Consider the following 15,310-nt stretch of genomic DNA (forward strand, 5'->3'; position numbering starts at 1 on the left):
ACCACTAAGAAATCTATTATGACAGGAAAATCAGACTTGCAACATGATTTTAGAGGAATTGATTTATTTCAAGATTGTGCTTTATCTTTGTTCAACCAAACAAGTGCTATTGCAAGATCACTAACATAATTATTAAGAAAAATATTAATTTTTTAGTAGATAAGCATTAATGTGAGTCACTTTTTGAATAAAATAGTTAATTTAGAAAATTCTATTTACATAAAAAGAAATACAAATGATCTTTCACAGAGGCATACTATATGTTTCTGTGTAATCCAAGTGTTAACAGTTAGATGTATTAGGAATTAGCTCTAAACCTTAGACAAGCTGTATGCCTGTTTTAAGAAATCAAGATTAGATCCTCAAGAGTGTATCTTTGTGTATGTGCTTAGCTACGGTATAGTTTCTTAGTACATTTATACAGATTTTAAAGACGTTCTACTATGTAGTTTTATAGATCCATACTCTAAATACTCAAATATTCCCTCAAATATGAAATCTAATCTTTGAATGTTACGTACAAGCCAAGATTATCCTTCAATTTGTGATGGCAAAGATTTTAAAGAGCTTTATGTGCATTTGATGCTTATTCATAGGGTAGAAATGAATGTTAGAAAAATAGATTTTTTGACCATTGCTTTGTTAGACTCTGGTGTGGTCACGAGGCTCTTTGAGGTATGGCCGCCATGTTTTCTTAGCTTTGATTCCCTCCCCAAAGTGGGGAAGTGAATCGCCTCTCTTTATCTCTCGAATTTACTTTTTAAATAAACTATATTTTCCAATCTAAAAAAAAAAAAGAAAATAGATTTTTTAATCCCAAATGTTTTAAATTACAATTAGAAGGTAGTGAATAGCTTTTAGCATCCACATGTGGATTCTCTGCTCTTTTAAATAATATATGTGTTTATTTCTTAAAATGTTGTTTGCCGTGCAGACTAAAAGACCTTAGACATTGTAGAAGAGTAACATGCTTCACTTATTTAGTTTAGAAAAATATTAATATGTTCTTTTTTTATGTCATTTGAAATATAGATTTCATAATATTTTAATCTACAAATGTACAGTTGGATGCTATCTTTCTTTATGATCCTAACACGTAATAACTGCATTTATATAAATGTATATAAATTACATTAAATATTCTTCCTCTCTGTCTTATTTCAGGTCCCTCTTCTATATAGTAGAACTCCTTTATAATCTGTATAAATGTATTGGGAAACTGTACTGTAGCTAACTTATTCATTCAGTATACCATAAATTTCTCTATGCAAGCTAGTTTTAAATTTTAATATCTAGGGGTGCATGTTTGTCTTTCTTTCACTCTGTTTCTTCTGCCCTCTTTTCTCTCCTCTTCTCTCCTCTCATCCCCTCCCTTCCCCTCCCTTCTGCTCCTCTCTTCCCACCCTCCCTCTCCTAGTCGCCTCTCCTCTCTCTTCTCTCTCTCTCTCTTTCTCTCTCTCTCTCTCTCTCTCTCTCTCACTTATTTGCTCATGTGTACATCTTTAGTATTTCACCTGGACATAATTTGAGTTGGAAAATATATTGTGTGTTGCTTACATTTACCTGCATGTTAGACCAGTCCAAAAACTCTTAAAGTTCAACTAGTTTTCATTAAAGATACTAATATTCATTGCAACTATTGAGTATAGAATCTAGCTGACATTTTTTTTCCTGTACAGTATTATTTTGTCAATAAAAAAAACCACTATTGTTTTTATTCCCTGGATATATATTAGGAATCTATTTTATGACATAGATTTGGGAAAAGAACTTGGTTATTTTCATTTTGTCATAGTCCTCAAAAATGAACCCTCAGCATATCTGTTGAAGATGTTTATTGACAGTACACAACATTGAAACATTAAATGAGTATGACAAAAGTGTTGCTCAATCTTGGTTGCATATTAAGAGTACCTGGAATGCCTTTACAAAATACTGAAGTCTGGACCCCATTTCAGACCTAGTGTATTAATTTCCTAGGACCACATAACAAAGAACCACAAACTGGGTGGCTTAAAACAATAGAAATTTATTCATTTGGGTCGAACTGAGGGACACTGCATTGGCCGAAGGGCACCAGCTGCAGGTCCATGGCCTTGGCCAGATTGAAATCATGGCAGGTCCTGAAGCTGATGCCCAATTCCAGTTCACTGGTATTATAAAAATATTTCAACTCATACACACTCACAGGTAGAATGAATTATGTATTGACCACATACAGAGGCATTGCTTAGATAGTCTTATACTTCAAGTTAAGATCTAAAAAACTCCATCTGTGAAAGCAACATAAATGCATACTAAACTGTACCTCATCTGTTAAGTTCTCATACCTGAAGAAGCTGATGTCAACTCATCATGTGATAATTCAACTTGTACAAGAAATTATGAATCTGGGAAAAGAAAAAACAAAACAAGAAATTTATTCTTTCACATTATTGGAGTCTGAAAATCCAAAATCAAGATGTCAGTAGGGCCATGCTGCCTCTGACATTCCAGGTAGACTCATTCCTTGCCTCTCTGTAGCTTCTGTTGATGGCTGACAGTCCTTGGCATTCCTTGACTTGCAGCTACATAATTTCATAATCTTCACATGACATTCTTCCCTTCTATCTTCACAGCATCTTCTTCTAAGGACACCATTCATGTTGCATTAAGAGCGATCCTACTCTAGTACGATCTCATCTTAAGTAAAACATATGCAAAGTCCTTATTTCCAAATACATTTATATTCACAGGTACCAGAGGTTAGGATTTTAACATACCATTTTTGGGGTCACAGTTCAGCCATAGCAATCAGGATATCAGAATCTTTGTGAGTGAAGCTCAGGCATAGGTACTTTCAAGATCATGCTGGGTGATTTTATCTGCAGGAGGGTTTTGAACCCTCATGGGGATAACGGAACCACTTCAACTGAAGACATGCATTGCCCTCATTGTCACATGTAGTACAAAGCCTTAAGCTTTCTCGTGTTTTCCATATTAAGTTAACCATTTATATTTTGGGAACATTCTTCTACAGGTCAATTACATTTTATAACTCTTTTCTTTTTAAATATTTGCGTCTGTTCACCCTAATGTGGCATAATGTATTTATTATTTATCATGTAGAAGTTTCCTTCTATACTTTTAAATATTTATTATTGTAAAGACCTTTCATCAAGGCCTATGTCTGTTAATATTTGAAGGTATAAATTATCTTGTTGCTCAAAGTAGAAAACATTAACAAATGGGTACCTTCTTTCTTAATCCATAACTATGTTTATAACAACTTGTGGACATTTATGCAGTGTGCTTGTATGTTAGTGTAATGGGCAGGTACACAGCTTAGAGGGAGGAGTATGGAGTGAATTAAGAGTGTTAACATAAAATAGTATTAAGAAGCACAATACCAAACTTTCCAGGGACACAACTGATGCACATTTTATACATTTTTTTCTTTATACATTTGTGTGCTTGAACTGGAGCTAGGAGTGGTAGGTACTCTGAGAATTATTTAAATCAAAGGAAAAAAATTATTCCATTGTTAAATAATAATCTGTTTCCACGATGCTTTAAAATGTGAACATCTGAATATGTTCAGAACAGTGCATTTGAAATACCTGTTAACAACTCCTCTGGTATTATGATCAGTCATGTTGATAATTAGTGTACTAAATTATCCTTAGATACTTGCTGAAACAGAACATATTTAAAGATTTATTCAAAAGAATATGTATCTAGAATTGAGTCTTGCTTTGTTCTCTTAATTCTTTGTTATCTAATAGGTTCCTTATTGGATATTTTTGTTGTCTTCTCCAAAGAGGGGATCGATATTTGCCATGACTACAATGATGCTTACCTATAGAATCACAGTTACAAAAATAATATTTGTCTACTTTGCTTGACTCTGCTCAAGATTTTTTTTTTAAAATGTCTTTTAGTACAGCAAATGCTGATGAAATAATGTGCTTATTTTCTTTCATTTCTTAATGTAAAATCAGCATTCATTAAGTAAAGGTCCAATATATTAACCTCTTTTTTACCTTCCCTCCCATGGTGATGTAGGAGCGTGTTCCGGACAGCCCCTCGCCTGCCCCCTCTCTGGAGGAGGGCCGAAGGCCTGGCAGTCACCCGTCATCACACCGCAGTAGCAGTGTGTCCAGCTCCCCTGCGCGAACTGAGAGCTCTTCTGACAGAATCCGTAGGTCTCATACTTTTACTTGTCACCATTTTAAACTTTATTAGGTGCAGCTGGCTTTTCTAATCAACATGCCCTCATTCCAAATAGACCTCAGATATATCATGCTCTGAAACTCTGTAGCAATAGCCATCTCTCAAAATTATGTTTTCCAGTTTGCAATATCATAAAGTATGATACTACCTTTACAGGTTCTGATATACACTCCCTCTCTTTGATGCCACATATAAAGATTTGAGCTATGAAACAGAAAATAAGTAATCTTCTAGATTAGTTTCTGAAGTAAACAAGACCAATTCTCAAATATCTAGTGTCTAGGTATACCATGTATGGATTATTCAGCTGCATTCCTTAAATCGCACCTTTGCTATTTTTGTAATTCACTGAGTTTTTAAAATTTATCATTGTATTGAGGATATATGCAAAGATGAATAAATTAATTCAAACTCAAAATAATGAATTAAAAGCATTTCTTAGTCATTTAGAAATCAATAATTGAAAAATATGAAATTGGCTGAATTTCAGAATTTGAATTAGTAATGATCAATAATGCATATTATTGTCATATAATAGTAGTATTACTAAAATTTTAAAAGTAGGGCTGGATTTTATTTTATCACATTTTCACAATATATAATTAGTCCTAATGACCAAGAAAATTAAGAGTAAAATTAAAATGCCATTCAGTTGAAAGGTAATTTTGTGTCTGTGTAAGAATGTAAGACTGTTTTTGAAATAGTGTGAATATATTAAAAGAGAATAGCTGGGTTGAGAAAACATTTATTGCATTATTTTTAGGATTTAGCTCTTATTTTATAAAATCATGTTTATAGCATAAACTTCATCTACTTTACACTCAAAATTTATTAGTATTATTTGGTTGTTGAGAATTTTTTTTTTTGAGTATAGTCTTACTGTGCCACCCAGGTTGGAGTGCAGTGGTATGCTCACCAATACTATATCCTCGACCTGGTGGGCTCAGGTGATCCTTCTGCTTCAGCCTTTCAAGTATCTGGGACCATAGGCATGTGCTACCATGCCTGACTAATTTTTTGGTTTATTTAGAGACATAGTCTCGCCAAGTAACCCAGGCTAGTTTCAAATCTCTCAGCTCAGGCAGTCCTCTTGCCTCAGCCTCTCAAAGTGTTGGGATTACAGGCATGAACCACTGCACCCAACTGAGAATATTGTTATAATAAGAAAACATTTTCTAAAAAGAATCTTTATAGGCTATAAAGGAATATTTGCATAAAGCAAAAGTTCTTAATCTGGAGCTACTGAAGTGGATAACTGAAAGATAGGTTAAATTCTACATAATAATATTATAAATGAAAAAATTGTCAATTATTGACAATTATATAGTTCAACATAACATTAAATATATATAATTGTTTTAGCCTGTCTAAAACGTATTTCCCTAATTTTATAATTTATAAACTACTTCAAAGCAATTTTCAAATAAAATATTTTTCATATGGTTTTATGCTATACTGGCACTAGAATCAACAATTTAATGATAAATATTTACTTAGTTTCTTATGCTTTTATAATATATTGTCATTAGAAACATGCTGTACTTCTAAAGAAAAACATTTTTTTCATAATATTTAAATGTAAATGATGGACAAATTGGGGAAGATTTGAAAGAGTTGTGCACTTTAAAATTTTTGATAGAAACAAAAGTTTTTGTATGCATGGGTTTTCATAATTGTTGAAGTGAAAAATATACATAAAAATATATGTATATTTATTTAATGTGACTTAATTTAATTAAAATGACTTTAGAGTAACACAAAATTTTCAAATATAATACAAATAAATTTTATTATTTATTTATTTATTTATTTATTTTTGAGTTGGAGTCTCACTCTGTCACCCAGGCTGGAGTGCAGTGGCATGCTCCCAGCCACCATAGCCTCAACAAATAAATTTTAAATACTCATTGCCCTGATTCACCCAATCAGTCAAAATGTTGCCTAATATGCTATCATAGACATAATGCTTCTTTATCTCCAATCTTGTGTTGTTTAGTTCTACAAACAAGAATTTTTTTCATAGCCACAAAAAATAATCAAAATCAAGAAAATAACATTATTGTAGTACTAAAATCTAAACTATAGACCTCATCCAAATTTTACCAGTTATCTCACTAACAGCAAGTTTTGTTTGTTTGTTTGTTCTATCCAAAGGTTAAAGAAGGATTAAACATTACAATTAGTTGCCATATCTTAGTTTTCTTTAATCTGGAATAGTGCTGTGGTCCTTTGTGTCTTCCGGTACCTTAACAGTTTTTAAGTGAATACAAGCCATTTATTGTATATCCCTCAGATTGGATATTTTTTATGTTTCCTCTTTGGTTATGAATTTTTGGGAGGAATCACACAGTTGTGATAGAGTGTCCTCGGCAAATCTTTCAGGAAATACATATTACTACAATACTGGTGATAGTTTTATCACTTTGTTAAAGTGGTGACTACTAGGTTTCTCTTCTGCAATGCTACTTTTTTGTTTGTTTATTTTTGTAGGCAGTACCTTGCGAGGAGGAAAATATTCTATTCTTCATCAAATTTCCACTCAATTGTTTTAGAATCATTGGTTGATGCTTGAATCAATTATTAATAATGGTGATTGCCAAATGCCACTTCTAATATATTCTTATGATACTTTAAACATTTATATTTTTCAGAGAAAATGAGATTTCATTGAATAATTCTGCTTTCTCAAATTTTGTACAAAAACAAGATTTTCATGTGCAATACTTTAAGTAAATGTGTTGACTGGATTGTGCAAATCATGTTTGATCACCTACTTCATCATTTCAATAGGGGCAAATCAATATTGATAGTTCAATAAAGCTATTGTTTTTATTCATTCTATCATTCATGAAATATTTATTGATTACTTTTATTTCAAATTTAGGTTTATAACCAATTTTTAAAGAAATACCTATGAAACTGTTTATTGACTAGAATAAAATAAGTATATTAAAACTGTGATATCAGTGCTGTAACTTGTGGAAAATTGTATTTGCCCTTTCATCTAGTCTATTATTTATTAAATTTTAACTTCATAGTGTTAAAGAGCACTTGAATGTTAAGATTGTCGTTCTTACAGAATTAAGGAAGGTTATATGCTGGAGCGAAAGCTCGTGCACTAGATTAAAAGTTTGAGTATTTCATTGGTGGTGATTGCAGTGATATGACCATTCAAAATTGTTTCAGCCATTTAAGTCATTTAAAAATTTTATTTTATGTGTAATAAGAAAATGAAATGATGTCACTTTCAATATTTTTGCTTATCTTTAAGAATTATCATTGTTATCAACTCAAATAGTGTTTTTAGGGATACATTATAATTTTAAAGTTAGACCATTGTATTATATTTACTTTTGAGTCCAAAAGAGTTTAATTGATTTATGTGCATTATGGCGTTTTTGTTCGTTTGTTTTGTTTGTTTTGTGCTTAACAGCTGTCCATCAAAATGGGTTGTCCATGAACCAGATGCTGATGGGCTTATCACCAAATGTACTCCCAGGGCCCAAAGAGGGAGATTTGGCTGGTCATGACATGGGACATGAGTCAAAAAGGATGCATATGGAAAAAGGTAATGTGATTATATAGCCTATTCTATTTATGAACTACATTTTAATCACAGAAGGAAGTATATCTTTATATCATGTAAATAATGGCATGTAAATGCTTTAAAAGCCTACACTATCAAGCACAAATTAAGCCCATTCAACAAAAAAGAAATATGAATGAAGACCTGCTATGTTTTTCTTATACAACAGGTAGGTTACAGTTTTAATTACTAGTACATTTCAAAAAAGAGAATCATTGTTTGTTCCAGTTAGTAACTCTTGTTTCTAAAGGTCTTTTGTTTGTCTTTCTTAGTACCTTCAGGGCCACTGTTATTTTACTTAGCATGACAGAACATTAACAATATACAAAGCATTATTGTAAGTCTTTTTTTAAATTAAAAAACATGGTCATTGGGCTAAAAGAAATTGATGTGAATTTTATCGGTCATTGTACTAGTAATTGCTGCCAAAGTGTATATAACATATAACAAAGGCAAAGTTATGCAGTGCTACAAAGTTTCTACTGCTATTTTGTTAGCATCAGCCTAACCCAATTCGTAGGCAAAAATGACTATTTTCATGCCCTATTTCATGAAGTAATTTTTTGAAAAGAATTGAATTATTATTTTATAGTGTAAATACTATAAATTTATCCTGGGGGATGAAAATACAAATTTTGAAATTCTAAGTCTTTATTTATGAATACAAAAGTGCCTCTACCTCTTTTTTCATACTAATTTAATATTTTCAATTTTTGTTAACATTGAGTCCTTTGCCTATATATTTTTAAATATAACCATCAAATAATCAGTATTGTGAATAGGAATTATTTCTTTGGGAAACATACAAAGGACACCTTTAACTGGCTATCAGAAAGGAAAAAATAAATAAAACTGAATATTTAAATAATTAAATAGAAAAAATTGCTTGGAGAGGGAATAAGTTAAGAATGGACAACCATTTCCCCTACCAAAAGACTACTCACAAAAAATGTAAAAAAATCTTACATAAACCATTTTCCATTCTATGTGAAAATAGATCTGCTAGGTCCCATAGGCAAAAAGAGAACAGTATCTCTGCAAATTAGAATATATGCACTATGGGATGTCAGTGAGAAAAATGACAATTTTAGGTACCAACATGTTAACATCTATGCATAATTTAGAAATAGCATTAAGGAAATTTTTTAATTACTTATTTTGAAATTTGATATCAAGTGTTATTACTAAGCTAAATGTACTACAATACACCACCAGGCCACAGTCTTTATTAACAATAAAGAAAAACATTATATATATTGTGTATAGACAGAGAGAGAGAGAGAGAGAATTTGGTCCATACCTTTTGTATTTAATGAAAAATCCATGCACCACAATACTGTGAAAATTAGTATAGTGATAAAAATGTAGGGTTTCATCAAATATTCAAGTTAAAATAATGATATTTATATATAAGAATTAATAGTATGGGTTAAGCAGTTATCATCCACAAGAGTTCAGCAAAAGAATAAAGCCCTACAGAAATTATTTGAGTGACTTCTCAATTTTCCTAAGTATGCTATTTGTTTAGTATAATGAGATGCATGTGTCGGAAGTCAATTTTTGATATACAGTGAATGTCAAGTTATTGGGGCTTAATTTTCTTGCAGAACCCTATGGAAAGGGGCTAAGAGAAAAATGCAAATGTCCAGAGATAGCAGTGAAGAGAAAACCACCAAAGGAATGATCCATACTATAATTGGAATGATGAATCTCATTGGAGTTTTTGGTGGGAAGCTTTGCACAGCTTTATCCTTCATGTTGAGTTTGCCTATAATTTTCATAACTCTTTCATAAGTTATGATTCGGTCTATTTATTTGTCATTGTTATACTTTTGCCACTATGGAACATTTAAAAAATAATATTCTAGTTTGATCGGAGTCCCTTTTTAAAGCATTTGCTTCATTGTTTGGAAGTTATATCTTCATTGGTGTGCTTCTACTAGCATACTGTAAGCTCCTTGGAGTCTGTGTGTTACATTTGCTTTAAACTGACTAGGCAGTCTATGAGAGTACTAATCTAGGCTGCTTTACTAGAAGATTCTAAGAGACAGAAGAGAGTTAAAACAACTGTAAAAATTACATTATTTAGGATTAATAGCTAGGCAAAGGTAGAATTATCTGACCTTTAGAAAGAGCATTTATATGAAACAGTAGAACATTCTGACCATGAATATACATAAAACCTTACTATGTCACAAACGGTACTTCTTATATCGAGGTTTTATAAATGGTTTTGCTGGCAGAACAAAGATGCTGATCATATTCCAACAGTTTTCCAGTATTTTAACATATATTTTATAACTGAAAGTAAGTTTTTTTGACATTCTTTTTAGAAATGTGAAGCTATCATTGATTTCAAATGTAGATATGTAATTTTTTTGATGGTCTTTCTCTTGCACTTACTCTCTTCTATCTAGTTTTCAGCATACTGAATTAATAGTAAATATTCATGGGCTTTCTAGATTGATAGAGTCTACTAAATTAAAAATTGTTTTCTTTCATGACAACACTTATCATCACATGTCTCATAATAGCCTTGTAACTTTCTTACTACTCACTTGTAACAAAAAGTAACTTCATTTAGAGACATTTGTAGAGAAATTAATTATATGTTTGTGTCATTTTAGGATTGAACTTATGTATAATTTGTTGCCTATCAGCTAAATCATTCAAAAGGCAATAATTCTTTAAAAAACATTGACTATAAAATATATGCCAAAATTCTATGCTAAGAATCTCTGCAATCTAAAATCACAATCAATCAGTAACTTTCAAACATTGGCTCTATTCAGTTAGAAAAGAAATTGTCACCTTTAGCTGAAGGACCAGTGATTTTACCAGCATTAGAGTTCAGAAATTCTAACTGCTGAGTAAATTAATTCTTTCATTTTAAAAATAAAGAACATTCTAATAAGGGTTTGCACTTACAGAGTATCATTAAAGTACATTCATGGTATAAATATGTGTATCAAGAAGTAATATGCATATAATACTGTGCAGTCATGTCAGATGTAAGGAGAAATGCTTTTAAGATTATAAACTATGATTTAAATCAATGGTTTGACAAAGATATGTGATTAAGAAACTTCTGATATGGCACATAGCATGACTTGGCAAACAATCTTACTGTCTTTTAACTTTTCCAAACATCCTGAGTTCTAAAGAGATTTCTGGTTTTAAAAACATTGCTGATGTTTCCCTCAGTCTAAATATAGTGGAATAGGCAGTAATAATTGACATTTGGGTCACATAAATAGACTCACTGTTTCTTAATGTTGCATCTCTCTGTTTATCCCCAGACATTTGTTCATTGATGCTAGTTTACGGTGTTACTGTCATGCGTAACTTGTTCCTGGTTTTCCTAAATTGTTGATACTTTCAACAAATTTTGGACCCTGTCTCTCACTTGCTTGTAATTTAATATGCACATTTTAATGATGCATTTTATCTAATTTTGCTTATCAAAAATTAAATATATGGTAGACCTAAGCTTATACTATTAACATCTTCCAGTTATTGAAAACTTAAGCATTTATAATGGGGTCTAACAATGGAAACTAATTTATATTATAGTACTTCAGTCTTTAAGTAAATATTCCAGTTGTGATGTAATCAATTGGCAAATATGTACTGAAAACTAGATATATAAGGGAAAACAAAAAAAGTACAAGTCTCTCTCTCTCTTCCTTTCTGTTGCACCTTTTTTGCTATAATTGTATAGGTTTTTTCCTTAATATGTAGCCTAAATTCTCCTATAGTTGAGGTTTTTTCTTTTATTTATTTTCATAAGAAATAATTTTTTAAAAAAAGCTTTCTTATACTGGTGACTACTTTAGGACACCAGCATTTTAGAAGCAGGACTAATCTGAGGAGAGGCAAGAAGTACAGGGGATTTGCTTCAGACCATAAATCATGTCTTTGGTGGCATATTCTGCTCAAGATTTTCAATGTTTAACAAGCTTCTATGCTTTTTCTTTTCATTTTGGTAGTCTAAAGTGAAGGACAGAGCACTGAAGTAACTGGCAAATTGGCCATATTTGAATTTTGTTTCTTGTTAATATTTGTCTCTTGTTAATATCTTAGCACTCAATTTTATGGCCCGTTTTCATATAAAGCACTTAAAAAATGATGATACAGTCACTTTTCAAATTTGTAGAAAACATTTTTGACATAGATTTCCTATTGCAAATTTCTCATTGTTCAAAAATTCTAACTTTACTCAAATTAGGACTGAGTCTTCAAAAGTGCATCAGCGTGGATGGAACTGGAGGTCGTTATGTTAAACGAAATAAGCCAAACACAGAAAGACAAATGCCACCTGTTCTCATTCATATTTAGCAGCTAAAAATGTGGATCTCATGAAGATAGTAGATTAGTGGTTACAAGAGTCTGGGAACGGCAGCAGAGAGGGGGCATGAAGAGAAGGTCATTAATGAGTACAAGTATACAGTTAGATAGAATAAATAAGACCCGGTATTTCATAGATCAGTAGAGTGATTACAGTTTATCTCATGTATATTTCAAAATGACTTGAAAAGAATAATCTGAATGTTTCTAGCATAAAGAAAAAGCAAATACTTAAGGTGATGGATATCCCAATTACACTGATTGGATCTTTAAAAGTTATATGAATGTATTAAATTATCACATGCACTCCCAAATATGTACATATATTATGTATCAATAAAAATAAAATAAATGATTTTCTTCTTTGAAATTATAGATTGACATTGCACAAATTAATTAATTTTAAAAGTTACATACAACTGTATCCAACCTGTCGGACTGTATAGATAGGCAGAGACCAAAGTCTTTTTTCTTTAGAATTTACTATATTTTGATAATGTTAACACACAGTATAAGGCCATTAGTATTTTCATTTTAAAACTTCTCTACCATGATACTTATCTTTCACTTGTATCCTTTAGATATAATTTTTCTAGGTATACTTCAAAGTCTCATATAAAATATTCTCCCTAAATATTTCCTATTCATAGATGGCTCTTCCTTAAGTAGATGGCAGATTTCAAATGCAAAGCCATAGCTCAGGCTTTAAGCTCAGACTTTAAGACACTGATTTTATTATTTTATGAATTATTTCTGGAAGCAGAGCTTGTGGGGATATTTCAGTAGAAACTTAAGAAAATATTTACTCTACAATTTTCATAGCAACCCTGTAATGGGCAATTGGTATAAAATATGGGCACTGTAAGGTTTACATTTTACCCCATGCATTTTGAAGACCATTCTGTCATATTAACTTTCATGTTACTCAAATATCCTCTGTCCTTTCCCAGATAACTTCTTTTCCTTTTCTTACCTGGGATAAATGTGCCTTCTTATCCATTAATGTTCAGCTCAAACTTCTCCTTCAGGACAGGAGCTATGTCTTCCTATCTTCTTTGTATACCTAGCATAGTGTCTCACATTTGTGGGTACCATAAATTTATTTTCAGAGTTAAATGAGATAATATATGTCTCAAGTGCTTGACTCATGTAAATATTCAATGGCAACCATTAGTACTATCAAATTAGCTAATGGGTATGTGGCTTGATTATATAAATGGGAAAATATACCTGCTATAAACCACTGAATTAGAATGTTATCTGTCTTCAATGTATAGTACCCAGTTATCATGATTTAATGCTTGATCCCAATGGAGAAATTTGAAACTATAATATTATACAGAGTATTTTGATTACATATTATAATGTGAACAGTTTTAGAATAAAACGTTGCTAAAGTAACTACATTCATCATATCTTCTATATCAATGATTATAAAAGTAATTTCCTGAATAAATGTTTATAATATTGAAAATAGTCTTAGCATATTAAATACAATTCTATTGAAACTGAATGTATTCAATGAATATATTGAGGAGAAACAACTATGTATAGCTGTGTAAGTTACAGGAGGTAGTGAATATTAGGTATTGAGTGGTGACAACAGAATGGGTCAAAAATCAAATGAGATCCTCTCTGATGAGTAGGAATTCTTTCTTTAAACCACTCACATGTGCCACTTGTAAAGTGAATTAATACAGTAAAGTTTACATTCCACACTAACATTATTATGTTTGAGGAGGGATCCCCCAAATCCAGAATTTATTTATGAAAAATTATGTATTTATTCTTACATGCTTAATGATGCAATACACATATCAAGACACTTTTTTCACTGCTCATAATCGTTTTTGAACTTGTCAATTTTGATACCTTTTAGTACTTCTGCTTTTTTTGTTCCACCTCTTTCACATCAGCAAAACATTTCCCTCTGAGGACTCTTTTCCTCTGGGGAAACAAAAACAAGTCGCTCTGGGTGACATCTGGTGAATAGGGAGAGTGGAGCACGGGGCTGATATTGTTTGGGGTAAAAACTTCTGAATACTCAGCGTGGTGTGGGCAGGTGTGCTCATAAATCACCCATCATGAAATGGGCAAATGCATTGAAAGAATCTCCAAAAAAAATTCACTGAAGTATTCATTTTTTTGTTTGAGTAATAGATCACTTAGTATGATGATCTCCAACTTCATCCAATTTACTGCAAAGTCCATAATTTTGTTCTTCTTTGTAGCTGTGTAATACTCCGTCATGTATGTGTATCACGTTTTCTTTATCCAGTCCACTTTCCATGGACTGTAGGGTTGGTTCCATGTTTTTACTATTGTGAATAGTGTGGTGATAAACATGCATATGCAGGTGTCTTTTGGTAGAATGATTTATGTCATCCGTCTATATTCCTAGGTGAGAGTTTCTTGGATCGTATGGAAGGTCAGTTTTTAGTTCCTTTAGGAATCACCACAATACTTTCCATAGAGGTTGAACTAGCTTACATTCCAGCAACAGTGTAGAAGCGTTCCTTTTCCTCCACGTTAGCGCCAGCATCTGTTGTTTTTTGACTTATTAATTATAGTCATCTTTACTGGTTAGGTGCTATCTCATTATAGTTTCGATTTGCATTTCTCTGATGATTAGTGAGGCTGAGCATTTTTTTTTCATGTATCTGTTGGCTTCTTGTATATCTTCTTTTGTGAAGTATCTGTTCATGTCCTTTGCCCACTTTTTAATGGGGTTGGCTTTTTTCCTTTCACTTCATTTGAGTTCCTTGTAGTTACTGGATGTTGGGCCTTTGTCAGATGCATAATTTGCACACAAAAAAATTCCCACTCTGTCTCCTTTCTGGTGTCTTTTGCCATGCAAAAGTTGTTTAGTTTGACGAGGTCCCATTTGTCTACCTTTGTTACTTTTATGGCATTCACTTTTGGGAACTTGGTCAAGAATTCTGTGCCTACTTCGATGCACATAAAGGTGTTTCCTACATTTTCTTCTGGGATTCTTATAGTTAGAGGTTTTACGTTTAGGTCTTTAATCCATTTAGTGTTGATTTTTGTATATGGTAATAAGTAGGGGTCCAGTTTCATTCTTCTGCATGTGGTCAGCCAGTTTTGCCAGCACCATTTGCTAAATATGGTCTCCTTTGCACAGCGATTATCATTAGTGGCTTTGCC

The 15,310-nt window shown here is 31.9% G+C and overlaps 1 protein-coding gene and 1 pseudogene across 1 annotated transcript in view; both read left to right on the top strand.

Annotated features, from left to right (window-relative positions):
- LOC103264319 (dachshund homolog 1) overlaps nt 1-15,310 on the top strand; it is a 420,253-nt gene that overhangs the window by 294,336 nt on the left and 110,607 nt on the right. The window contains 2 exon segments of the mRNA XM_008061964.2: nt 4,045-4,180; nt 7,646-7,780. Of these exon segments, the coding sequence (XP_008060155.2) occupies nt 4,045-4,180; nt 7,646-7,780 (271 nt within the window).
- LOC110595976 lies at nt 2,114-2,290 on the top strand (annotated as a pseudogene).

Source organism: Carlito syrichta, unplaced genomic scaffold, assembly GCF_000164805.1.
Source record: "Carlito syrichta isolate Samal-C Ts95f unplaced genomic scaffold, Tarsius_syrichta-2.0.1 Scaffold305645, whole genome shotgun sequence".
Classification (NCBI taxonomy): domain Eukaryota; kingdom Metazoa; phylum Chordata; class Mammalia; order Primates; family Tarsiidae; genus Carlito; species Carlito syrichta.